Source organism: Anguilla rostrata, chromosome 15, assembly GCF_018555375.3.
Source record: "Anguilla rostrata isolate EN2019 chromosome 15, ASM1855537v3, whole genome shotgun sequence".
Taxonomy (NCBI): domain Eukaryota; kingdom Metazoa; phylum Chordata; class Actinopteri; order Anguilliformes; family Anguillidae; genus Anguilla; species Anguilla rostrata.
Genome location: NC_057947.1, coordinates 27,872,898 through 27,899,496, shown reverse-complemented (window position 1 = coordinate 27,899,496; position 26,599 = coordinate 27,872,898). Strand labels below are relative to the sequence as shown.

The window sequence follows — 26,599 nt, the reverse complement described above, 5'->3', positions numbered from 1 at the left end:
ACACTCACACACATGCACACACGTGCACCCACACATGCACACACGCACACATATATGAACACAAGCACACGCGCGGACACATATACACACAACACACAAGCACACACGTGCACCCACACATGCACACACTCACACAGACAAGCTCACACCCACACATGCACTCACACACGTGTGCGCAGGCACATACACACACAAGCTTAACATCACATCAGGCAGTCAGAGAGGTGAAAATGACTGTAACAGCATAAAGAAAAACAAAAGCAGCATTGACTTCAGGAAAAACAGCTGTTAAAGTACACTTGTAAATAAAACACTACCTCAGCACATAACAACACGATTTGCAACACATCAACGAAATAACTATAGCACAACAGGGTTCTGTATTCTGACTTGGCCACAGCCCTGGAGCAGAATCTGGATCAGACTTTGATTCAGACTTTAGATCATTTTGGCTCTGCTTAAACACATTTCAAACCTGGCCTTGAATCTTAATTTCACCAGGATCCACAACCAACTTCTCAGCAGGCGTTAAACCAAACCTTGGCAACATCAATGGTCACATTAGGCTAAAGATGTTGAGTGTACACACCAAAGAACTTAGCTTAAAACATTCAAATATAGATTGGAAAATTATTGCTTAGAAACACAAGATAGCCAGTGAATCCCCCAGCAGTAGTTGCATTAATTTGTGAGAAGAGAATAAAATGAAGAAGAACTGTTTCAGACACAGCCTGGATGTGCTTGTGCTTGGATATGCCACCGATGCAGTGTGCGTAGACAGTGATGGAAACCCACCAATCCAGGGGGTAAATTATTATAAAACTACATCTGGAAACTTCTGCTTTCCGTGAAAGAGTTCATTGTGAAATCAGGGGTGTGTCTGTTCCCCCCCCCCCCCCGCAGTCTCTCTTTCTCTCTCTATTTCGCCTTATCTGTTGTCTGTCATCTTTCTTTCTTTCCCACTTCCTCTCTTTCTGCAGTTGAGTCCCAGCACACAGGGGTCATATTGAAAGACAGCTCTCCGGATTACAATACATAATGTCGTCTTTTAGCAGACATTTAGCAGTTGCTTTCAGCCAAAGGCACTCTTAACATGATTATAGCAAGTGGCACACAAGCTGGGAGTAGGCAACACCACGATCACTTAAGAGCCACTGTCAAGGGTCCTGTCTGAAGACCTGTTGGGTTTTTGGGTTTTTGGAGCTGCATATGGCCAGGCTACAGTCTGAATTAATCTCCACAGTCTTCGCCGATGACTGAACATTCAATCATCAAATCACTCAAAGGAATAAATTGGTGTTTTCATCAACCTCTCCTAATTAGCTGCTCAGCGCAGGTTTTAATATTTGCCAATTCTCGAAAGCTGAACGCGTTCGTGACACAAGAGTCACAGCATGTGCGCGTTTAATATTCTGAAAGCATCCACCCTCGCTGTGAGCTCCACAGTGCACTGTGTGTGTGTGTGTGTGTGTGTGTATGTGTGTCTGTCTGGGGGACAGGGGCATTGGGGGGTAAGGGGGAGGAGGGGGCTGTGGTTTAAAATAGCTCAGTCTGTGGGATATGAGTTACTGTAGCATTCACCAAGACAACATGATCACTGTCTCTCACATCCTGACATAGGCCACACTCACACACCCATAATATTTCACATTTATGCGCACAGACTGCCGTTCAGGGCATTCATTGCTCTCCGATCGTTAATATTGCTACACAACGTGGTTGAATAATACAATGTTCTATTGTGACAGAGGCCCATCTGCATTGATTGGGGATTAGAGGAATGCGGACTTTAATCTTAGAGAGGCTCCTTCATTTCCTGTTACGTCCCACTGTCATCACCGGCATCCTGACACGATTACATCATCAGGTCGCCCAGTCAACCACAGAATCACAGGATAATCTCAGCACGGCCACAGTGGTCACGAAAATGGGGGGGGGGGGGGGGGGGGCAAGGGGGTGAGGGGCAGTGGTTCAAGAAAGAAAGTGGGATATAGTGTGGAAAAGGAGGAAACAGATCTGCCCAGCACCCCTAGACTGACTCATTCTAATAAATTGCCCCACACTGAGCCATTCTACTACAGTGCCACACACTGACCCATTCTATCCTATCCCAAACCGACCCACTATAATCACATTTATATTTTCAATTACTTTTCAGTGATGTTTTAAGGATAAATGTATGACTTGGATGTATTTTTGGTGCAAAAATACAAAGCAGATATATGTTATGAAGCACATTGCTTTATATTGCACAAGTACACACACACACACACACACACACACACGCACACATATCCAAAACCAGTCATGCAAGTATAGGACCAACTACACAAGCAATAGAATTTATTTTAAAAATACACCACAACATAAAACATTGATCATGTTGTGGTGCATTATTAAGTTAATTTTTAGTTATTTCAGAGTTGCTGACTTGGTGGGAGGACTCTTCTTGGTTTTCTTAATTCAAAGATGCACACTTCACTCTCCAGTGACCCAATTATTTTTGGCAGTGGAATTAATGCACAAGACAAACCGTGGCACTATCCAATTTCTTAGCACCATCAGCACACACTGATATGACAAATCCTGACAGCTAGTGACATCAAGTCAGCAGATTAGCAAGAAAGATGGATGCACAATATGTTCATTTGTCTATGTTGAAGGTACTGCTAAAACGTGGAACGTGGCGGTTGAAATGACATGATTATGCTGCAGTCACACCTTAATTCTTCTTTTTCAGCCAATGAATGAAAGGTATTTCAGAATTCTAACTTGCAGTAATTACATCACAAGAGACACACTTCCTCAGTTCCACAATAATGAAGTATTTTGAAATCAGTTGAAACCTGCTCCTTGCTGAATCCAAGGTTTTAGTATTATGTAAATTCAATGTTAGGACTGTTAGGACTATCAGTTTAAAACCGGTCATTGTTGTGTTTCTCAGTTCTCCTGTACACTTTGTAATGTTTCTGACAGTACAGGAACAAAAACATAATGCATTTACATGCCACTGTTTATTTACAGCAGGCATATGCCAACAGAAATATGCCGGTTCCTCATTCCATAAAAAAATCACAAGCCTTTCCACTGGGCCATCTCAAGTTTCATATCAGACTAATCCTGCACAAACCGGCTTTCATGAGCACACAGGTGCACCCTATCTGTATCTTCAAGCAAATTAATGAAAAGCTAAACAACCTAACAGTCGTGGTCGGGTAGAGGTGGATTTGAGCAAACTGTAAACACTGTAATACCCACATAAATCCCGCATCAGACTGACATCCTTACCACAAAGCCTATCGCAGCTACGGATCTTCAATTTAAAAATGGCAGAAAGTTGCAGACAGTCCGGTGCACCGTTCCCAAGATTACTTATCGTTACTCGCACCAGACTCACACCTTCAGGTTTCAGCTGAAGAACAGAAACGGAAGCGAAACCGCCAGTCTTCAGCATCTGTTTCCCCCTCTTCCCACTGTGCAGGGACCGAGCAATATTGCCAACGAGACAGGAGTCATGATGAAGAACGGAGAGTGAGGGGGCGAGGGAAGGCTTTAGGTGGCAAGACAAAAGGGGCTAGAGGAAGCCGTAGGGGACTAAGAAAGCACGTTAGTGACCTTTTGGGGGAAAATAGTTAAGAGTGACCTTTAGGGGACATGGGGATGAGTCAGAGTTATCTTTAGGGCAAAGAGATGAGTTAGAGTGATCTTTACTGTACATAAATTTGAGTGATCTTTAGGGGACATGGGGATAAGTTAAGTGTGATCTTTAGGGGACATGGGGATGAGTTAGAGAGTGATTTTTAGGGGACACGGAGAGTGTGCTCGGGTGATCTGTAGGGACAGAGGAAGGGCCTGAGGTGTCGTAAGGGGAGAAAAGGGGAGTGGCAAATATGCTGTGAACCACAGGGGCTATGATGTGCTATAGAGTAGAGATGGTACAGGACGTCAGTTCAATCAGACATCATCTCTGCTTATCCGAGGTTTACAATAACACTGACAGCACAGAGAGAAAGAGGTGTGTGTGCGTGTGTGTGTTTTTTTCCATCGATGAGACTATCCTCTGTGATCTCCTGTGGCGTTCTCTATCTGGAACACCGTGTGTACATCACGGATGAGATGAAGCAGCAGTCATAAACATTTACAGCACTGAAAACAGCAAACAGAATGAGCAGTAATTTCTGATGGCAACACGGCAGTTCCTGCTGAATGCAAAGAAATCTGTCCGATTATCTGATCTGATAATTATTAAGTATTTAGTAATTGCCTCTTATCGGTATAAGAAAAAACGCAGAAAGTTAGCTGCTCATCTCTTTCTGAGCATGTACCTATGTCCAGGAAAAGACTGATGTGGATAACAAACATCAACAACCAGCAGGGTAGGGTAAGGGTTAGGGAACTGGACATGGTTGCAGGTTCGATTCCCAGGAGGGACACTGCCACTGTACCCTTGAGAATGGACCTAGCCTGAATTTCTTCAGTAAAATAACCAGCTGTATAAATAGATGTATGTACAAGAAATTAAGCTATGTAAATCATTCTGGACTCTAAATTGCCCATAGGTATGAATATGTGATGAATTCCTGTCTCTTGCCCATTGCATGCTGGGATAGGCTCCAGCCCCAACCACTAACCTGACCAGGAATAAGTGGTTTAGAAAATGAATGGATGGATGGATGTCATTCTGGATGAAAACATCTGCAAAATGTTTAAAAAGTACAATGTGAAAATTGCAAATATCCGAATGAGAATATCAAGAGGACCAAATGAGAATATCCAGTAGAATGGAAATACATTAGCCATTTTCCTTTGACACTGGCAGGCTAAAATATCCTGTGTCGGTCGAGACAGTACATATTCTCTCCTCTCATCACACTTCCTGTTGGTAAATTGAATGTAAAGGCAGGCAACATTGGGATTTCATGGGCGAACTCCATAGCAATTGCACTGCCATTGCAGACTTACCCATGGGTGCAGTCAAATATCAAATATCAAATATTAGGCATGGGCGCAGGCAAATATGAAACATTCAAATTGACACAAAGCTTGTGTATCCATTCGAGGTGGATCATATAGAACTGCAACAGAACTGAAATAAAACCTAGAAAGTATCATTATTCATAATACATTAGAATATATAAGATATATTCCAGACAAAAAAAAGTTTTTGTAACATCACAGTACATTGACGTATAAGTGCAAAAAAATTGACAAAGCACTTTTACTTCACCTAAGTCCTGACTACGACGCAGAGTTAAGCTTATGCTGTTAACAGCTGGGGTGTTCAGCTGAACTTCATGACAGTGCAACACTTTTCCTCTGAGTCTGAGTCTTAGAGAGACAGAGGTTTGAAGACGGGTGATGAACGCACATTGAGTCCTGCTGCAGTATGTTCACTGTGCGGGCAAAACAATGAACCACCGCTATATTACCACTAGGCAACAGAAAGGCACACAGGACAGCACGGCCAGGATTACATGAAGGAGAAAACGCAGTTCAGTCAACGAGTTCGCAGATTTCAGAGCCCTTCAGAGTCTGAATGAGGAAAACACCCTGCTTGATTCTGTTCGTGGCTTTAACAAGCCTCTGAACTTCAGAATCACAAAGTCTGAATGAGGAAAACGCCCTGCTTGATTCTGTTCGTGGTTTTAACAAGCCTCTGAACTTCAGAATCACAAACAGCACACTAACGAAAGTGCCAAAATGGCTTTGCATCAACGAGATGAGAGTTGAAAAATATTTCTCAGTGTAACACAGAAGGCCAAACGCTGCTTCTAAAATTCTGTTGATCTTCTTATGGGAAGGATCCCTAGCAGCAGTCATAAACATTTACAGCACTGAAAACAGCAAACAGAATGAGCAGTAATTTCTGATGGCAACACGGCAGTTCCTGCTGAATGCAAAGAAATCTGTCTGATTATCTGATCTGATAATTATTAAGTATTTAGTAATTGCCTCTTATCGGTATAAGAAAAAACGCAGAAAGCTAGCTGCTCATCTCTTTCTGAGCATGTACCTATGTCCAGGAAAAGACTGATGTGGATAACAAACATCAACAACCAGCAGGGTAGGGTAAGGGTTAGGGAACTGGACATGGTTGCAGGTTCGATTCCCAGGAGGGACACTGCCACTGTACCCTTGAGAATGGACCTAGCCTGAATTTCTTCAGTAAAATAACCAGCTGTATAAATAGATGTATGTACAAGAAATTAAGCTATGTAAATCATTCTGGACTCTAAATTGCCCATAGGTATGAATATGTGATGAATTCCTGTCTCTTGCCCATTGCATGCTGGGATAGGCTCCAGCCCCAACCACCAACCTGACCAGGAATAAGTGGTTTAGAAAATGAATGGATGGATGGATGTCATTCTGGATGAAAACATCTGCAAAATGTTTAAAAAGTACAATGTGAAAATTGCAAATATCCGAATGAGAATATCAAGAGGACCAAATGAGAATATCCAGTAGAATGGAAATACATTAGCCATTTTCCTTTGACACTGGCAGGCTAAAATATCCTGTGTCGGTCGAGACAGTACATATTCTCTCCTCTCATCACACTTCCTGTTGGTAAATTGAATGTAAAGGCAGGCAACATTGGGATTTCATGGGCGAACTCCATAGCAATTGCACTGCCATTGCAGACTTACCCATGGGTGCAGTCAAATATCAAATATCAAATATTAGGCATGGGCGCAGGCAAATATGAAACATTCAAATTGACACAAAGCTTGTGTATCCATTCGAGGTGGATCATATAGAACTGCAACAGAACTGAAATAAAACCTAGAAAGTATCATTATTCATAATACATTAGAATATATAAGATATATTCCAGACAAAAAAAAGTTTTTGTAACATCACAGTACATTGACGTATAAGTGCAAAAAAATTGACAAAGCACTTTTACTTCACCTAAGTCCTGACTACGACGCAGAGTTAAGCTTATGCTGTTAACAGCTGGGGTGTTCAGCTGAACTTCATGACAGTGCAACACTTTCCTCTGAGTCTGAGTCTTAGAGAGACAGAGGTTTGAAGACGGGTGATGAACGCACATTGAGTCCTGCTGCAGTATGTTCACTGTGCGGGCAAAACAATGAACCACCGCTATATTACCACTAGGCAACAGAAAGGCACACGGACAGCACGGCCAGGATGAATGAAGGAGAAAACGCAGTTCAGTCAACGAGTTCGCAGATTTCAGAGCCCTTCAGAGTCTGAATGAGGAAAACACCCTGCTTGATTCTGTTCGTGGCTTTAACAAGCCTCTGAACTTCAGAATCACAAAGTCTGAATGAGGAAAACGCCCTGCTTGATTCTGTTCGTGGTTTTAACAAGCCTCTGAACTTCAGAATCACAAACAGCACACTAACGAAAGTGCCAAAATGGCTTTGCATCAACGAGATGAGAGTTGAAAAATATTTCTCAGTGTAACACAGAAGGCCAAACGCTGCTTCTAAAATTCTGTTGATCTTCTTATGGGAAGGATCCCTAGCAGCAGTCATAAACATTTACAGCACTGAAAACAGCAAACAGAATGAGCAGTAATTTCTGATGGCAACACGGCAGTTCCTGCTGAATGCAAAGAAATCTGTCTGATTATCTGATCTGACAATTATTAAGTATTTAGTAATTGCCTCTTATCGGTATAAGAAAAAACGCAGAAAGTTAGCTGCTCATCTCTTTCTGAGCATGTACCTATGTCCAGGAAAAGACTGATGTGGATAACAAACATCAACAACCAGCAGGGTAGGGTAAGGGTTAGGGAACTGGACATGGTTGCAGGTTCGATTCCCAGGAGGGACACTGCCACTGTACCCTTGAGAATGGACCTAGCCTGAATTTCTTCAGTAAAATAACCAGCTGTATAAATAGATGTATGTACAAGAAATTAAGCTATGTAAATCATTCTGGACTCTAAATTGCCCATAGGTATGAATATGTGATGAATTCCTGTCTCTTGCCCATTGCATGCTGGGATAGGCTCCAGCCCCAACCACCAACCTGACCAGGAATAAGTGGTTTAGAAAATGAATGGATGGATGGATGTCATTCTGGATGAAAACATCTGCAAAATGTTTAAAAGTACAATGTGAAAATTGCAAATATCCGAATGAGAATATCAAGAGGACCAAATGAGAATATCCAGTAGAATGGAAATACATTAGCCATTTTCCTTTGACACTGGCAGGCTAAAATGTCCTGTGTCGGTCGAGACAGTACATATTCTCTCCTCTCATCACACTTCCTGTTGGTAAATTGAATGTAAAGGCAGGCAACATTGGGATTTCATGGGCAAACTCCATAGCAATTGCACTGCCATTGCAGACTTACCCATGGGTGCAGTCAAATATCAAATATCAAATATTAAGCATGGGCGCAGGCAAATATGAAACATTCAAATTGACACAAAGCTTGTGTATCCATTCGAGGTGGATCATATAGAACTGCAACAGAACTGAAATAAAACCTAGAAAGTATCATTATTCATAATACATTAGAATATATAAGATATATTCCAGACAAAAAAAAGTTTTTGTAACATCACAGTACATTGACGTATAAGTGCAAAAAAATTGACAAAGCACTTTTACTTCACCTAAGTCCTGACTACGACGCAGAGTTAAGCTTATGCTGTTAACAGCTGGGGTGTTCAGCTGAACTTCATGACAGTGCAACACTTTTCCTCTGAGTCTGAGTCTTAGAGAGACAGAGGTTTGAAGACGGGTGATGAACGCACATTGAGTCCTGCTGCAGTATGTTCACTGTGCGGGCAAAACAATGAACCGCCACTATATTACCACTAGGCAACAGAAAGGCACACAGGACAGCACGACCAGGATGAAATGAAGGAGAAAACGCAGTTCAGTCAACGAGTTCGCAGATTTCAGAGCCCTTCAGAGTCTGAATGAGGAAAACGCCCTGCTTGATTCTGTTTGTGGCTTTAACAAGCCTCTGAACTTCAGAATCACAAAGTCTGAATGAGGAAAACGCCCTGCTTGATTCTGTTCGTGGTTTTAACAAGCCTCTGAACTTCAGAATCACAAACAGCACACTAACGAAAGTGCCAAAATGGCTTTGCATCAACGAGATGAGAGTTGAAAAATATTTCTCAGTGTAACACAGAAGGCCAAACGCTGCTTCTAAAATTCTGTTGATCTTCTTATGGGAAGGATCCCTACGTCAGCGTCGATACACGAAAGAAACAGTGAACCAACTGACGATGATTAAATTTACTACAAAATGTAGAGCACAGGACTTTTTTACTTTGATTTAATCTTCACGCCCCTGCTGCAAGGAGTTTTTTGTATTTTTTCCACCTTAAATATTTTATAACACTGTAGAGCAGGTTTCAAATTTAATTTCCCACCCCCTTAAAGGAAAACCAAAACTGTTTTACATGTTCTTTCTGGACATCTTAATCTATTGCCACCTGGGCTTATCCAAGACACCGAGTGCAGTGCACATTTATCAATGTTACATGGCTTTCCTACAAACCATGCAGATTTCACACAGTCTTATGCCTAAAAGGTACTTATAACTTTGCTAGGTATCAGTTTACGTTGTTTTGAGTAGACTCCTAAGTGGACATATGAGCTGTTTTCTCGGTTTAAATAAATTGTCAAGAGCTCCTAAGTTTTTTAGGAAAATATCCATCAGAGATAACCAGGCTTTCTGTAGCTACCCAGGACTCTGCCATCACAGTGACACAGTGTTCCTTTAGGTTTAGTAAGAGATGAAGGAGAGGGAAAATGTAATTTATCCCACATCCTACATCCACCTCTACCACTGACTAAACCCACCTCCTGAAAACCCAGATATCCGACCCAAAGACCCGGCTCCCTGTCGTCATAGCAACCGACACACAGAAGGAAAAGCTTCCTGTTTTGAAGGGGACAGGGCAATCAGTTGGACAGGAAGTATGTGATTGGAGTCAACGGCATTGCAGTGGCAGCCGGAAACTCCATTAACCTTGTTCTGTGTGTGTGTGTGTGTGTGTGTGTGTGAGTGTGTGTGTGTATGCGTGTGTGTGTATGCAAGTAAGCGTGTGTGTGTGTGCATGAGCATGCGTGTGTATGCGTGTTAGCGTGAGCGTGTGCGTATGCGTGTGAGCGTGTGTGTGTGCATGAGTGTGTGTGTGTGTGTGTGCATGAGCGTGCGTGTGTGTGTGTGTGCATGAGTGTGTGTGTGAGTGTGTGTGTGTGTGTGAGTGTGTGTGTGTGTGTGTGCTGCCCTGACTCAGAGCAAAGCCTGAGCGGGCGATGAGCTGTGCTAATCGGGCTTGGGTGTAAAAATAAAGACAGACAGCTCTGCGGGTGAAGACACATTTTCTCAGCCTCAGAGGTGACGTCATCACTGCGCTCCCTGGGAATGACAGGACAAGCAGTGCGCTAAGAATAGGCTTTGCTTTCTAAGTCTGCTTCTGCAGATCTGGCAAACCCTGCGAATTCCTCACTGTGCATGTACGCATGATGCGTGCGTGTGTAAGCGTATGCGTATGCGCGTGTCTGCGCAAACGTGAGTCATGCAGCCGCTTACAAAGGAAAATTAAATCTACCTGTCATTCCACAGCATTAAGCTTTTCACTGCAACATCCCTCCTTTCATTCTTTCCTCTACAGCTTTATCTATCTCTCCCCTCTTCCTCTCTCTCGCTCTCTCTCTCTCTCTCTGCATGTCTCATCCTGTTTGAATGGCCAGGTTGTGATTACAGTCTCATTTGGGGATGCAGTCTCTCTCGTAATGAACACACATTCTTTTTTTAAGGTTCAAAAAGTGAAGTTTTGTTTTGTTGGCTCTCTGTCTTGGTCCCAAATTCAAATAATTTTATTTAATTGCATCTCCACATTTGCTGTGAGTTGGCTGCTTCTCCAGTTGAAATTAGGTGCGTTGCGTGTGCTGAAATCTTACCTGGGCTTAGCACCACAGATCCCACCGCAGGCCGGCCACCTAAAAGCGAAAGGCAGTTGCTCTTGCGCGTGTGCGTACATGTGAGCGAATCTCAAGATCACGCATCCTGTTCAGCGTGGCCAAGGTGGTGACGCACGGTACGTTTACCCAATTTCAAAAGCCATGTGGTACACAGTTCTAAACTCCCCCCCAGTACCGCAGCAGCCCGGTTAAATAATATGGAAGGGTTGCTGGGGTGCACTGTCTTGCGATCTCCCAAACTTGCGATTTTTGTAAGCTTATAACGTGCACCAAGCGCAGCAGAGCCAGGCTCCGCTGGCTTCAGGTCGGAGCACTGTGTGTCTCTTTGTTCTGCGAATGATAAATTATTCTCTTTGACTCTTTGAGTTCACATTCGCCGCATGCACAATTTCTTAAGTGTTTGAATTTTATTGCATCACGTGTTTCCCACCACTCCACAAAAATAACTATAAAATGAAATCCAAGGTAAAAAAAAAGGAATCAAATGCTTTTTAATAATGAAGAAGCGCTTCAGAAGGTTTAGCTTTTTTTTTTTTTTTGGCTGGTGTGCATGTTTTTATATTTTGGTGTGTAGAGTTAGATATGATCATTTGCACAGTAACGAGTAATAAAACCAATGTGACACTTACAGGACAATATGCTTTTGGAGCAAAAATTTAAATTATTACACTCATATTTAGAATCACACAAAATACCAGCCCAAAATTCCTGCTTGCCTCTGTAAATTACTGAGGTTAATGTATTGCTCCAATCTTGTTAACAGAGGTCATCAGCCACTGGTTCAAAGGGTCAGAGAAGTGGCCAGTTTGTTGTGAGGGGCTGAATCATTTCAGTGGCCCGTAGGCGTTCCTGTTCTGCCCATTGGTTGCTTTACTTTAACATAAGGATCATATTCTCCTCTCCATCTCCACTCCCGTTCTCTCCCCCTTTCTTCTCCCCTCCCCCTCCCCCTCCCCCTCTCTCTCCCTCTCTCTTCCTCTCTCTCTCTATCCCCCTCCCCCTCTCTGGGGGGCAGGCTGACTCATGCTCTTGTTCCCCTGTCCAAGATTCAACATCTTGGCACAACATGACAAAAATAACAAGATGTAGAAAAGAGATTTTCATTAAGCAGAAATGGAGTCAGCCTCCTTTTCCTCCCTCCCTCTTTCTCTCTCTCTCTCCTCTCTCTCCTCCTCTCTTTCACAATTCCTCTGCTCCACATTTTGTCAAGCTGACCTCCTGCTGAATCTCATCAGTCATCCAGAGTGTGTTCCCAGATGCACCTAGAATTTAAATGGAACGGCGATTACTCTCCCTCCCGTCACTGAATTCTACCACATATGTGAACATTAAACCCTAATCTGATGCTAAGGGAGATGTGGAAGGCAGCATGAATTTAGCTCTGTGTTCTGGGGCAGTGGCTTACCCAAATTTATGCATCATACATCATATCAATCACCCAAACAAATGGCTTCACTGAAATACCTTGCTTGCTCACAAAATATCACTGGCCATCAAATCTTTATGTGACATGGGTGTGTTAAACTACTCATCTACTGTCAGTATGCACTGATCAATCTAATCTGACAGTTTGCTTTGTTTTGTGCTCGAGTTTTAAGTGAAAATTCACACTGGGTGAGATCTTCAGAAATCTGAAAACCATTAATTTTACATGTGAAAACAGCCCTACTGGTTTCCCTGACAGAATGGGCTCCAGGTTTCCCACAACAGTGGAACTGTTCCACAAAATTCTGATATTCATCTTTGGAAATGGAAAGTTGTCCGTACTGAATGTGAACAGGAAGTTTCAACAGCCGTGAAATTTAATGAACATCAGCTGACATAATATTAGATAAATAGGAATCACGGTTCAGATGTTTCAGCTAAAAAATATCAACGGCGCTTGGCCCTTATCAACAAAATGTAGGAAGCAAGCCTTATTTATCTGCAGCTCAAGTGGCCTGTGCAGAAACACAGCCGTTTCTTGGTGTGCGTCTCTTCGAATTAGTAAGCAGACTGACCACTGGTGTGATTACAGCCTGAACACGTGCACAACAGTGTGCCTGACTTTCATTTTTCAAGTGGCCGGCAGAAGATGAGAATGGAGCTACTTTAAAAAAAAGACAGTTTCATTTTTCAGTTTTTACAGTGTGTGTTTGCCTCTGTGGAGGGTTTTTGTTGGTTTTTGTTTTTGTTTCTGTGGGCAGTTATTTTGTTAAGTTAAGCCTCTTTCACATCAAATATAGAGGTAAGAGCCCAGGACAGAACCCCGCTGTCACCGTTCACACAAGGCTTACGGACATTAGTGGGGTCAAAAGCCGAGGACAGAAGGCCGAGTTAGCCTCACCCATGGTCCAAATATGCCCTGGGGGAAAGAGAAACAGAAAAGACAGACTAGGCTGTTTAGCCATGGCAAAAAAAAAAAAAATTTTAATGCAGTGCAAGAATAAAAACCGGAAAACACAAGGGCTGACAGTTGTTCAGTCCCGCTGAACCTGAGACAGTGAATCTGAGTCCTGCTGAGTGTGAAAGACTGAATATGAGTCTTCGTTCTCCGACACGTTATCTGAGTGTGAAAGGCTGAATATGAGTCTTCGTTCTCTGACACGGTATCTGAGTGTAAAAGACTGAATATGAGTCTTCGTTCTCCGACACGTTATCTGAGTGTGGAACAGCGCCTTCGGCATGTCCCAAGGCTCCGTTCAGCTGTCTCAATAAATTGCCCGTGCGTGAACACAATCGACATCCACTCAGCACGCCACGATTGGCTCGGTCACAGGAACAGCGCCGGGCAGCAATCAGTGGGTCTTGACTGTTCGCCAGACGAGATTCCCACCAATATGAGTGCAGGCATCGTGTTACAACGGCAAGAGCAAGGGGGCTGGAAATAATGGGCTGTGAATGAGATGGTGTGTGTGTGTGTGTGTGTGTGTGTGTGTGTGTGTGTGTGTGAGGGGGCGCGGATTCGCCGTATCGGTTAGCCAGGTCAACCGTTGAGCTGTCTGAGGGGCACCGCCAGCAGTCTGACAGTGAATATGAGTACTGTCTCAGGGGAGAGGCGTGGGGAGACCCCTCAGGAAACTCTGGCAGCAGCAATATCAAAAAGGAGAGGAGGAAACAAGACTGCCACAGTTAGTAGTCCCTAAAACCAGGAAGTGAGTTAGCGTTTTTGAGCCATGGGTCCCCTTGGCAGATTTCCAATGCTTTTTCCCCTGTTTGGGATTTCGATTGCCGTCGAAAATAAGGCCTGTGGTTAACATAAGCATAAGAGAGTTTCACATTTCGTTCTTCGAAATAAATTACACCCACTGACATTTTGAAGCTGTTATGTGCTTTTAAAAAGTATGTTGCTAACAATCTGCTATATTGAAACTACAACAATGGCCACATTCTGCCAACCTCCACTCAAGTTTCCCTACAAGCCTGCCTGCACATGACAACCACTGTAGTGTCAATATAGCAACTTGTTAGCAACTAACTTTTTTAAAGCACAGAACAGCTTCGAAATTCACAGTTGAGACAGTAATAGGTGTCATTTATGTCGTAGAAAAAAACCTGAATCTCTCCGAAGCTTATGTTAACCACAGGCCTACAGAAGTCGAAATCCCTATGGGGAAGAAAGCATTGGAATCTACCGAGGGAACCCACAGCAGAAGGAAGTTACAGGTTTGCCTACAAAAACATGTCATCACTGTGGCACGCTATTACATCCCTCGTGCTGCACACAAACTAGCTCACCCCTTTGTTGCAACATTATGACATCACAATTCCATTCCATTCAGGAGGCACAGTGGCACAGTGCTAAGCACTGTTGCCTGGCAAGAATGAGGTTCTGAGTCCAGCCCTTATCCTCCCTGCATGGAGTTTCCTCTGGGTACTCTGGCTTCCTCCCGCAGTTGAAAGACATGCAGCTTAGGGACTACGCAGGTCGTCATTCTAAATTAGAATTTGTTCTCAATGGACCCTTCTGGTTAAATAAAAGTCTATTATTAAAAATAACAATGCATTTAAAAAAAATTTTTTTTAAAGATTCTGTTTCTTTAAACATGGGGAAAAAAGCCAATCAACACACTGCATGAAGCTACATACTGCTTTACACCGGCGAAAATGCCAGGGAGATGCTTTATACAAACATGCATACTGTGTGTGTGCACGTGCTGTGCATGTGAAATCTCCTGCACTCTATGGCAGCTGAACTGAGACACAGAGAGCGGCGGCATTCCAGCCAGCCAGCCAGGTGTGTGAGCGATGGGTATCAGAGGGGAGCATATTTAACACAAAAAAATTGAATTCTTCTCTTTTTCTCGCTCTATATTATAACTGTCCAACTTTTTAGCCCCTCTAAACATGCACTATGCTTCTCACACTCTTAACATACACCTAAAACACACAGACAGAGACACACACACACACGCACGCGCACACACACATACACACACACGTGTAGCAGACGGTTAACTTCCTGGTGCAGTTAATAGGGAATAGCGCCGATGGGAAACACAATCATGAGGGCCTGGGAGATTCTGACTCGGGAGTGTGCGAGCAGGCTGCTGGAGAGTGTGCTCACTGTAGTGTGCAGACTGGCCATTGGAGAATCTGCGAACAGGCCACTGGAGGGAGTGTGAACAGGCCATGCGGTACTGCCCAACTCTCAACCTTCTGCCTACAGGCCCAGCACAGCCCTGCTTCGCACCGTCCCCTCCCCCCTCTGTCCTGCCTGGGAAACCCAAGCCCCAGAGAGAGAGAGAGAAAGAGAAACGGAGCAAGGGCAGAGAAAGAGAGAGAGAGAGAGGGAGAGAGAGAGAGAAAGAGAGAGAGAGAGAAAAATAGCACTGCAAGAGGAAATGAGGAAGAGAGAAAGGAATTCCAGCTGTATCCAAGATGTAAAGTTGAAAACACGATGAGCAGTTAAGGGAACGAGAGAAAGGGTAGAACAGAGGGCAAGAGAGCATGTGAGACAGAGCGAGAGGCTGAGAGAGTGAGAGAGACAGAGAGAACTTTCTGTGTTATATTCTGTGTTCAGATTCCTCCCTGATCCCTCCTCTCACACACACAGGAACGGCTGCTTTCCTTCCAGTGCCATGCGCAGTGCAAGGCGATGGAAAAACCCTAACTTTTCCATCTAAATCATTATCAGTCCGTAAAGCCGTAGCCCAACGGCAAGGACTTCAACGTTGGCAATGAATAGCCATCAAACCACATATGTTGAGATATCAATGCCTTCAATTTAATAAAACGGTCATTTTGTTCAGGGTACCGCTAATTAAGTATTCGCTCACGAGTACGTTACCTCCCCGCAGGCTTAATTGATTGCTGCGCTGCCTCCATGACGATCGAGCCTCAGTCTGCTGCTCTGCGGTAGCGCACGAGGTCCCGCCGGTGCGACCGGCAACAGGAAGCGGGTCTAACGTTTCAGTCTCTATCTCCCCCTCGGGCCCGAGGAATCTGGGAGATCCTGATAGGGAGGATGACCGTGAGCCGCTCGGCAACTCACACTCTTCCTCAGGAGGAGCTGCGAGGCCTAAACTGAAATCCATACACATCGTGACAAACCAGTGCCAGTGGGGCTAGCCCCCCCCCGGGGTGCGAAATTCTGGTCCAGGAGGGCCGGGGTGTGCGCAGGCTTTTGTTTCCACTGTTACCTTGGCTATATGAGCTAACTGGCTGCATATACCAACAACTGGTTCGCTCGTAGAGTAGATGATGGAAAAAGTTTTCATATGGGGACACGAGAAGAGTCATTCACACACTTATCGAGAAATGTAGCTAAAACGTCAGTGTTAGGGCTAACTGAGAAACTGAGGCCAGAAGTTGTCATGAAAACCAGACACAGATACAGCCTCCGTTTCCCACATCACGGTGACGAGGCTGTGTCACTCTGCTCAGGCTGTTCCCTTCACAAGCACACAAACATCCTACTTCTGCCACTCTCCTGCCCCTGCTGATCAGAGGAAACCTAAGAGAAGATGGCCGTGAGCTCCTAAAAGCCGAGGACACGTCAGTGCCTTTCATCAGCCGTCGCGGTGTGCGCGGGCGAACAGGGCACCGCGACGGTCCGGAAGCTTCCGGGCAAAGTAAAGGCTACAGACAGCCACAAGGCTATACAGGTGAATGGATAGTGCGTTTGAGATAAGGTTACGAGTGGCGATAACGTTTTAAAAGTGTCGACGAACACAGGGTGAATATGCGAACAGGAGAATCTTGTCGAGAAATTTAAATCGGGGACCGCCCATAGCCATAAGCAGCCGCTTGCACACATCTGCAAGCCAGCCCTGATAAAATGTGTCACATGTGAAATGAATGAGTCAATGCTGCCACAAGTTGTGTGTGGAAAAACATGTTTGGTTGCTGCAACGGGTGTGACTGAGTTCAAGAGTAACAAAAAAAATATGTCACATACAGACAGACACTGTAAACAATGAACGTTCTATACCTGAGCCTGGAACTCTATGCAAATACGACGTTTTGCGTCCATGCCATTAACGTTCACGGACACGAGCGTAACATGAGGTTTGGGCATGTGGAAAAAATATGACTAACAAATGTGCCAAACTTCAGCCGTGAACCGTTTTTGCTTGGATGCTGGTTTGGGCATGACCAGGGACCAAGAATGAGAGCAGTGGGTTAATACACATGTACGACTAATACGCTTGTGAAATTTGAGGGAAATCAAGTATTGCTGCATGTATGAATTAAAAAGAGACAGAAAGAAATAATAGACTTTCTACATTTCTGAATGAATGGGTTAATAATGTTTTTAACACTATTTATTAGCATGTCAGACAACAGTATATATATATATGTGTGTATGTGTGTGTGTGTGTGTGTGTGTGTTAAGTGTTCTTGTACAGAAATAACTGCACAAGGAAACAGATATTGAAAACAACTCTTCGAGCTCTCAAGCTCTCTGATGATGTCACCAGTAAAAGATGGCCTAATTCTTCAGGAGAGAGGGGGTCACTTTCCCTCCCCCTGTGTTTTTAATGAGGACCAGGGGAAGTTTTGGGAAACTGTGCTGAAGAGGTGCCAGAGAGGCCCGTCAGAGGCCAGGCTGAAGCACTTGAGTGAAACTGGACCTTTATTTTTGTTCCCAGGCAGAACAGGCAGAAGAGTTTTTAACATGGCTCGGAGAGCCTGAGGCCTGCCCTGTCCCGTTCCCAGACAACACGGCTGTCCCCCCCACACACTTCCACATCGAACTCCGGGCCCTCTCCTCCAGCCCCTATCCTGGACAGAACCAACATCCTCAACGCAACCCACAAGCCATTCGGTATGCATACTCCTGGGGCTGTTTTTACTGGAAGGCCTGAACCTTACGAGGCTAAACTAAATGCGCCATTTGTGAAAAGCTAAGCTGGGGCATTCCTCTGCATTTTTTCTCCTTTTTCTTTGGAAATGTAACCTCCAAATCTGGTTTGAATCAACTCCTTGCTGAGCAGGAAAAAACACACTTCTTTGTTGTCCGTCCAGCCAATCAGGAAGTGTGTAGAGGCATTTTCCTGTTTCCTGTGTTGTCGACCTGTAGGCCCAACCCCAAGAATGGTGTGCTGCTTCCCTAAAACATGTGCTCCTTCTGGAAAAACGGCAAGCAACACTCAGCAAGCACAGCGATATTCCACAGCCTCCTCAGGACAGAACTCTTCAGCCTAACTCATGGGTCCAGGTAAGTCCTAGGCTGCACAGGCCCCAGAAGTGACACATTTAACCCTCTGAAGTGTAGGTTTTTTGGAATGTTTTGTTTTGTTGTTGAATGTTTTCAAAATTATAAAGTCAGCATTCTAGAACTCCATTGCTTTTTTACAGTTAGCAGTAGTGATTGTTACATCAGCATTAGAATGTTCAGCTAAGAACATTCTAATCACACATTTGTGATCTCACAGCTTAAAGGGTTAAGTTGGATCACACCAGAGGATGAGGGGGTATTCTAAGCTGTAATACCAGACTCACAATCTGAGAATGGCATTACACAAATTCTAGTCACTCTGCAAGACAATGCAACTGCTTACAAAATCCCAAAAGCATAAACTCATGTTCCTCTTCTTAGCACATTTACTGGTTTCTGCAGGTATAAATACAAACAAGCACATTCTCTCTCCCCATCAATCCCCCCCCCCCCCCTCTCTATTACTCTCTTTCTCGCACTCTGTTTATACAGTCCACTTCTGCCAGTGAAATGACGTCCATTTTCATGCTTGTGTTGGTTTATTTTTGAAAATGAGGCTTAATGGAGGGGGAATTCAGGAAGGTTCTTTTTCTTGAAGAGTCTCGTGTCCAGCACTCCCGAAACGGGGGGTGCTTCCTCTCAGCAGCTGGGCCTGCTTGTAACTTGCCTTCATGAAAACAGGCCCTATTGTCTGAGTGTAGAGGAGTGCTCCACGACACCACTGTTTCCCACAAACTGTGCTGCCTTAAAACAGCGGAAGCTGAGGGATTAAAATGACAACCCAATCGAGTTTGTAACAAACACATTAAACTTGTGGGGTGGGTGTGTGGCTTATAGCAGCCAATGCAGTTTGGCTGGTAGCAGATGACAACTATAAGGTGCTTTTAATTGGACTTACATACACGCCCTAACTCAGCCTGGTGTCTGGGAGGAGAAGAATAAATTATGCAAAATCCATAGGTAACAATCTGGGATCCTTAAATAAATACTACCAGCTACAAATATGTAGCAAGCTACAATACACAATTTCTTACCATAGTTTCAGTATCCATATAACTTTATGCAGCTCCGTTTGTTTTTTTTTGCTTTGCAACTCTAAGCAATGAAGGAACGCACAGCTAGTTTTATAAACTGCTACCAAGCACTGGCACAGCTGAGCACAGCCTCAGGTGCTATTAAACACTAAAGGAGTACAGGGCCACAGTAGCTATACCTTTAAAAAAAAAACAGTAACAGCAATACTGTTAATATTCCACAAGGGCACCATTTACTGTATGACTGACTACAAGTTTATTGGTTCGTATACAATAATATTTGCCACCTACCACCTTTTCAAGTAGTTTTTTTCACCAAACACAAGCCTTGTGCCCATTCCCAGACTACACGGCAGTCCCCCCCACACACTTCCACATCCAGCTCGGGGCCCTCTCCTCCAGCCCCTATCCTGGACAGAACCAACATCCTCAACGCAACCCACAAGCCATTCGGCATGCATGCTCCCGGCATCTTTCGGGGAACTGATGAGGAAATGCAGGCAACCCAACTGTGCCGGGGCAACCGGTACAGTACACCGCAGGCTTCTACGGTTTACGGATCCCCCAATGTGGAGAGCGGGTCCTTTACAACAGGAGGGGGGCGCTACACCGTCCCCTCCAGTGGACAGCCATGGAATACAAAAACGGGACGAACTTCAGTTCCGTGCACACCAACACAGTCGATACTGCACGTGCACGTGCTCAATTTGTGATCCCACAAATATGTTTGCTATTGCAATGGAGTCATTACAATGATCTGAAGTGGTTTCCAATGGGCGTGTAACAATGGTCCATGTTTCTACAATGGAGCTGTCAGAATAATTACAGTGTGACAGCAGTGTGGCTATTAATATGATCTGTACGCTACTGCAATGGAATTGTGGGAAAAATCTGAATAACTGCAGTGGATGTGTAAGAAGAAATTAAGCTCTCGTAGGGTAGCAGTATTTTCTGCACGAGGGATGTGTGGGAAAGCCATATGTAGTTGCAGAGATTTCCTAACTTTATGCTACTTGAAAACGTGAAACTGCTTTCTCACTTAACCACAGATTTTCACAACACTGACCACACACACAAACAAATATGCAGAGAACAGGCACCCATCTGCACAGGATGGAACAATGTTGGTGACGAGAATCACCAGTCGCCTCTTTCTTGATCGGCGTTCTTTTATTAGATGACTCTTCTTTCAACTAAAGATTCAGGGAAAGCTGAAGTTGCGACAGATCTCCCCATGCATAATAAAATAGTACATTTCATACAGAAAAGTAGCACTAATTGCTTTACTGAGATAATAATTAATATTTTCTGAGAAGATAGACAGAGAGAAAGAGAGAGAATGTTGTATTCAGCCTTTATGAATGTTCTTTTCTTTTCTCATGTTCCATTTCTTCCCACGTGCTAGTGCTCAAGGTCAGACAGGATAACATGAATATTCCTTTTAATCCAGTTTCACCATATATCACAATTAAACGCCGCTCATCACTCAAGCGGCATTTTCCGAAACCAAGAGCGCGTGCCTGAGATGCACACCATACAGGCAAATGCACGCAACTCAGTGTTCCTCCCAAGTATCCTCTGCTCGTGCTACTTTTCTCAATCTCACCTATTTCTACACCCCCAGCTCATCAATTCTTAATTTCCCTCCTCATTCAGGCGAATGAATGTGGCACACTAAAACCTGTTGTTTTTAGTTTTCTGTTCTCTGACTTAACTTTTGCCGTTTTTGCCTCTTAGAGACCTATGCCATCGCTATATTGACCTTCACGCAGGTGAGGCACGTGTTTTCGGTAAAGGTATAGTGAGAAGTAGGTCTTTGGGCATGCTCAATGAACCCATGGGATTAGATTACCTGCGATTGATCTGTGCCTTTATGATGGCAATCTGGGGATTAACGTGTAGACTGCGGTCGTGTAAGCTCTAGCAAAAAAACGACACCAAAAGTGGAAACATCGTTGCATTTATATATTTATAAATATATGACCTATATTTAAATAAACATATACATTGTATTTTAAAATATAGAACATAGACGGATGGTTTTTTGGGTAAAGGTGCTGTTTATTATCTGACGTCTGGAATGTCGCTTGGTTTACTGCACGCATGACCCCCACCGCTAGCATATTTGTTTTTTCCGAATATTTCACGTTTTAGGTAGGAACACTGATGCTTACACCCAGTGGTAAACCGCAAGCCACTGGCTCCCTTTCTTAACGTCAAAACGAGAAAGCATGAATTACAGTATTGCTACTTTCAAAGGTCAAGGCAACAATGTGAATAAACGAAATTGCTCACAAAAACGTTAGCTCTTAAAACGCCCGCAATTTATCAGCAGCTAAAGCGTACATCTTCCTTCGCCTGTCTGGTTAGAACAGGCGAATGAATGTGGCACACTAAAACCTGTTGTTTTTAGTTTTCTGTTCTCTGACTTAACTTTTGCCGTTTTTGCCTCTTAGAGACCTATGCCATCGCTATATTGACCTTCGCGCAGGTGAGGCACGTGTTTTCGGTAAAGGTATAGTGAGAAGTAGGTCTTTGGGCATGCTCAATGAACCCATGGGATTAGATTACCTGCGATTGATCTGTGCCTTTATGATGGCAATCTGGGGATTAACGTGTAGACTGCGGTCGTGTAAGCTCTAGCAAAAAAACGACACCAAAAGTGGAAACATCGTTGCATTTATATATTTATAAATATATGACCTATATTTAAATAAACATATACATTGTATTTTAAAATATAGAACATAGACGGATGGTTTTTTGGGTAAAGATGCTGTTTCTTATCTGACGTCTGGAATGTCGCTTGGTTACTGCACGCATGACCCCCACCGCTAGCATATTTGTTTTTTCCGAATGTTTCACGTTTTAGGTAGGAACATGATGGAACTGATGCTTACACCCAGTGGTAAACCGCAAGCCACTGGCTCCCTTTCTTAAAGTTAAAACGAGAAAGCATGAATTACAGTATTGCTACTTTCAAAGGTCAAGGCAACAATGTGAATAAACGAAATTGCTCACAAAAACGTTAGCTCTTAAAACGCCCGCAATTTATCAGCAGCTAAAGCGTACATCTTCCTTCGCCTGTCTGGTTAGAACAGGCGAATGAATGTGGCACACTAAAACCTGTTGTTTTTAGTTTTCTGTTCTCTGACTTAACTTTTGCCGTTTTTGCCTCTTAGAGACCTATGCCATCGCTATATTGACCTTCGCGCAGGTGAGGCACGTGTTTTCGGTAAAGGTATAGTGAGAAGTAGGTCTTTGGGCATGCTCAATGAACCCATGGGATTAGATTACCTGCGATTGATCTGTGCCTTTATGATGGCAATCTGGGGATTAACGTGTAGACTGCGGTCGTGTAGGCTCTAGCAATAAAACGACACCAAAAGTGGAAACATCGTTGCATTTATATATTTATAAATATATGACCTATATTTAAATAAACATATAAATTGTATTTTAAAATATAGAACATAGACGGATGGTCTTTTGGGTAAAGGTGCTGTTTATTATCTGACATCTGGAATGTCGCTTGGTTACTGCACGCATGACCCCCACCGCTAGCATATTTGTTTTTTCCGAATGTTTCACGTTTTAGGTAGGAACACTGATGCTTACACCCAGTGGTAAACCGCAACCCACTGGCTCCCTTTCTTAACGTCAAAACGAGAAAGCATGAATTACAGTATTGCTACTTTCAAAGGTCAAGGCAACAATGTGAATAAACGAAATTGCTCACAAAAACGTTAGCTCTAAAAACGCCCGTAATTTATCAGCAGCTAAAGCGTACATCTTCCTTCGCCTGTCTGGTTAGAACAGACCGTTGGAAGAGCCCGCATTACTTGACTACATCCCAACACAATGGTGAATCGCTGAGGACCGCGCCAGCAGCAGAACCATGATCGTTTAACAATTAGCCATGTCACCGAAATACTCAAAATTCATACACATTGTTATAATAATCGACCCATATTCAATAGTGCTGTATGTGGACGGTCACACTCGCCACCACATTCGGTATGGCTGATGTGTCGTCGTCTGAAGATCTACAGTTCCCCACGGCTACATCCCACCATCAGCGCAACGCTTTGGAAGAACTAAACCGCTGTCACCCTATACCAACATCTGCCAGGCATTGCCACGGCATTAACGCCATGCACCCCATTGCTTAAGTTCAGGGCAAATACATGCAAACACATCGAGGAAAGTGAGTATCAAGCCATCTGGTTGACCAGCTGTTTGCTCCGAGACAGCCGGAATTCCAGACTGTACGTGTTTCTATTTAACATTTTGGCGTATAACAATCAAAACATATCAAAATACATGGATACCACCATATATTTACATGAACATAGAAATACAGCATGGTATATTCTCATCCCCGCAATCCAAAACCGAAGTTAAAATCCATCTCCACTTTAGTCTTCAACTAATAATACATAATCGCGTAGAAAATTACAGAGAATCCAAAGATTTCTTGAAATAATTGGTTCATTAAAATCCATTTCCAAGGGCCAGTGTTATGTTATGGATTGATCTATGCGTGAGTGTGGTTATGTGTTTTGAATTACAATTATATATACCAAGAGTGGTTTCGTGCGCTGGCAGTGTTTTTCAAGCGCAGATGTAAGGCAAGAGACATTTTCCACTCACCTATTTTTATTTTGACGCTCTGAAAAATTCGGAGCCCTTCCTCTTCGACCGCCATTCTCACAGCTCCGATTTTTCCCTTTTTGGTGGTAGACGTAGATGTTCCTCCAATGTACTCACTCTCTTGCCAGCGCAACTCTATACTCCAGGGCGGACGGCTAGTTACTTGTCCAGAAAAGCGCGCAGGAAACCTCCGCAAAGACAGCCTGCTCAAACTAACAGAACACTTCTACATGGGCGGGGCTTCACTCGCCCTCTGTACATCTGATTGAGCGTCAGTGAAACAACATCACTGATGGGGCGGAGCGCAAGAAGAGACTGAATGGACAAGTTGCTTGCAAAGCGAAGTTGTATTTCATTGGGCAAGACTCTCCGTGTTACATACGCAATCCAATGACACTAGTGTGTTTTTCTCCTCGAGGAGAAAAACAACAACCCCAGTCGTCGGTGAGGTAAAGACCTAAATACAGATCTATTGGGCAAAATTTCAGTTTTGCTGCGGCCATGTCCATTCTGAGTTACAATTAGCCTATTCTTCAAGCACAGGATAACAAGTGATTGCAGCATTTTTATTTTATTTCTCACTTTGAAAACGAATAAGCTCTGTTGCATATGTATCTTATGTAGACCTTCAATGGGCCTTCTTTGAAGTTGTGTGTGAGCAATTGCTCCACGGTAAGCTCATTGAACTGTCCTCCCAACTGGCCTAGCATAACTTCTGTCCTGAATTTAGCCAAGAGACGATGAGATGCCAGTCAACCGAGGATGTGTTTTTTTTGAGCCAAGGCTGGGGATTAACGCCGACACTTTTAAAATAGATCCAAATCTAATTACTGTAAATACTCTGGCTCATGTGCCTTTGACAGCCTCTGCAAAATACGCCATTCATGTTTCCCCTGTGTTGTCTGCCAGTTTGGCATGTTTTATGGTGTGCTGCCTGTGTTATTTACATAGGCAAAGCTCTTGTTCTGCACTAATCCGAACAACATGCAAAGCGCAGAATAGAGGACTCACATAGTTGAGAACTTCATGCGTGTGCGCACATTGGGCGATTTGACAGTTTTTTTTTTTTTTTCATTGAAATTTTTTTGTCGAAAAAGAGGGGACTACGCCCTGTGGTAAACCACGGCCCTGTGCTGCGCGAGAAAAGCAGAACGACCATGCAGTTCCGCACTTTCCAGCGGAGACACGTGGCTAACACTTAGCTGCTGTGCAGTCAAGCAACCGTGAGCTATTATTCAACACATTTTTATCTCGTGTCGACAGTCAAGTCTACATTCACAATTTTTCTACTTAGGTTTTGTTTATTGTAGCCAATACACATACACAACACACAGGGGGCGACATAGCTCAGGAGGTAAGAGCGGTTGTCTGGCAGTTGGAGGTTTTCCGGTTCGATCCCCACCCTGTGCGTGTCGAAGTGTCCCTGAGCAAGACACCTTACCCCTAACTGCTCTGGTGAAAGAGAGGCATCAATTGTAAAGTTCTTTGGATAAAAGCGCTATATAAATGCAGTCCATTTACCATTTACATTTAAATATGGAAATGAATAAGCCCAGTAACTCAGGAAAACACAAGATTTTTTTTTTTTTTACTGAAAGGCAGATGATTCTGTTCCCCATGTCCCTCTCCTCTCCCACTCTTTACTGACACCACCTGCAGCAGTGAACCCCCCCCCCCCCACCATTTAAAGTGACTGAAATGGCAGTAGATCTCTCTGTCATTGGCAGAGAGAAGATGGATTCCGCCTTAGTGCTGTACATTTCTCCATCTCCAGTGAAAGGCACAACAGATTCCTGCATCACTTAAAAGTGATGTTGGCGTCTTATCTCTTGACCTGCATATCTCCCTCATAGACAGACAACAGAGTGGATGGAATAGAATGCTAATTGAAAAAAAAGGATAGGACAGACCATATCCAAATCACTGAGGGAGAGAAGAGGCACCTCTCTCAAGGGAGAATATTACAGTAGAAGTAGGTTGAATACACATATCCAACACTGGAGGTGCCATCACAGAGTGAAGAGAGTAAATGGTAAATTACACAGGAAGATGAGGGCGGGAGGAGAGCGGGAGTGGTTGTGGTATGATTGGGTAAGGCGCTGTAAGCTCCGTGTGACATGTTCCGGATACAGAGAGTAGGAATGACTCTTTGTTTCATAGGTGACACCCACCACTGTGTCAGACCAGCAAAGGACGGATTCGACACTGAAGTGGGTAAGGAAGAAAAGCTCACTCAACAAAGGGTTGAGGAGAAGAGGGAGGAGTGGCACTTCTACAGAAACCTATTAATAAACGTCTTACAAACATCTGTAGACAGACCTTGATGATTTCCATGGAGG

The 26,599-nt window shown here is 43.8% G+C and overlaps 1 protein-coding gene across 7 annotated transcripts in view; it reads right to left on the bottom strand.

Moving 5' to 3' along the window:
- The window catches only part of rasa3 (RAS p21 protein activator 3), a 53,194-nt gene extending 28,714 nt beyond the window's left edge, over positions 1-24,480 (bottom strand). For 3 of the 7 annotated variants that reach the window (XM_064310893.1, XM_064310895.1, XM_064310891.1), the window contains exon 1: positions 24,261-24,478. In XM_064310893.1, the coding sequence (XP_064166963.1) occupies positions 24,261-24,315 (55 nt within the window). In that variant the 5' untranslated portion in view covers positions 24,316-24,478. Of the gene's footprint in view, positions 1-24,260 lie in introns of all 7 variants that reach the window. The other 4 variants (XM_064310892.1, XM_064310890.1, XM_064310896.1 and 1 more) reach the window with 4 other exon arrangements.
- Between the last annotated feature and the right edge of the window lie 2,119 nt (positions 24,481-26,599).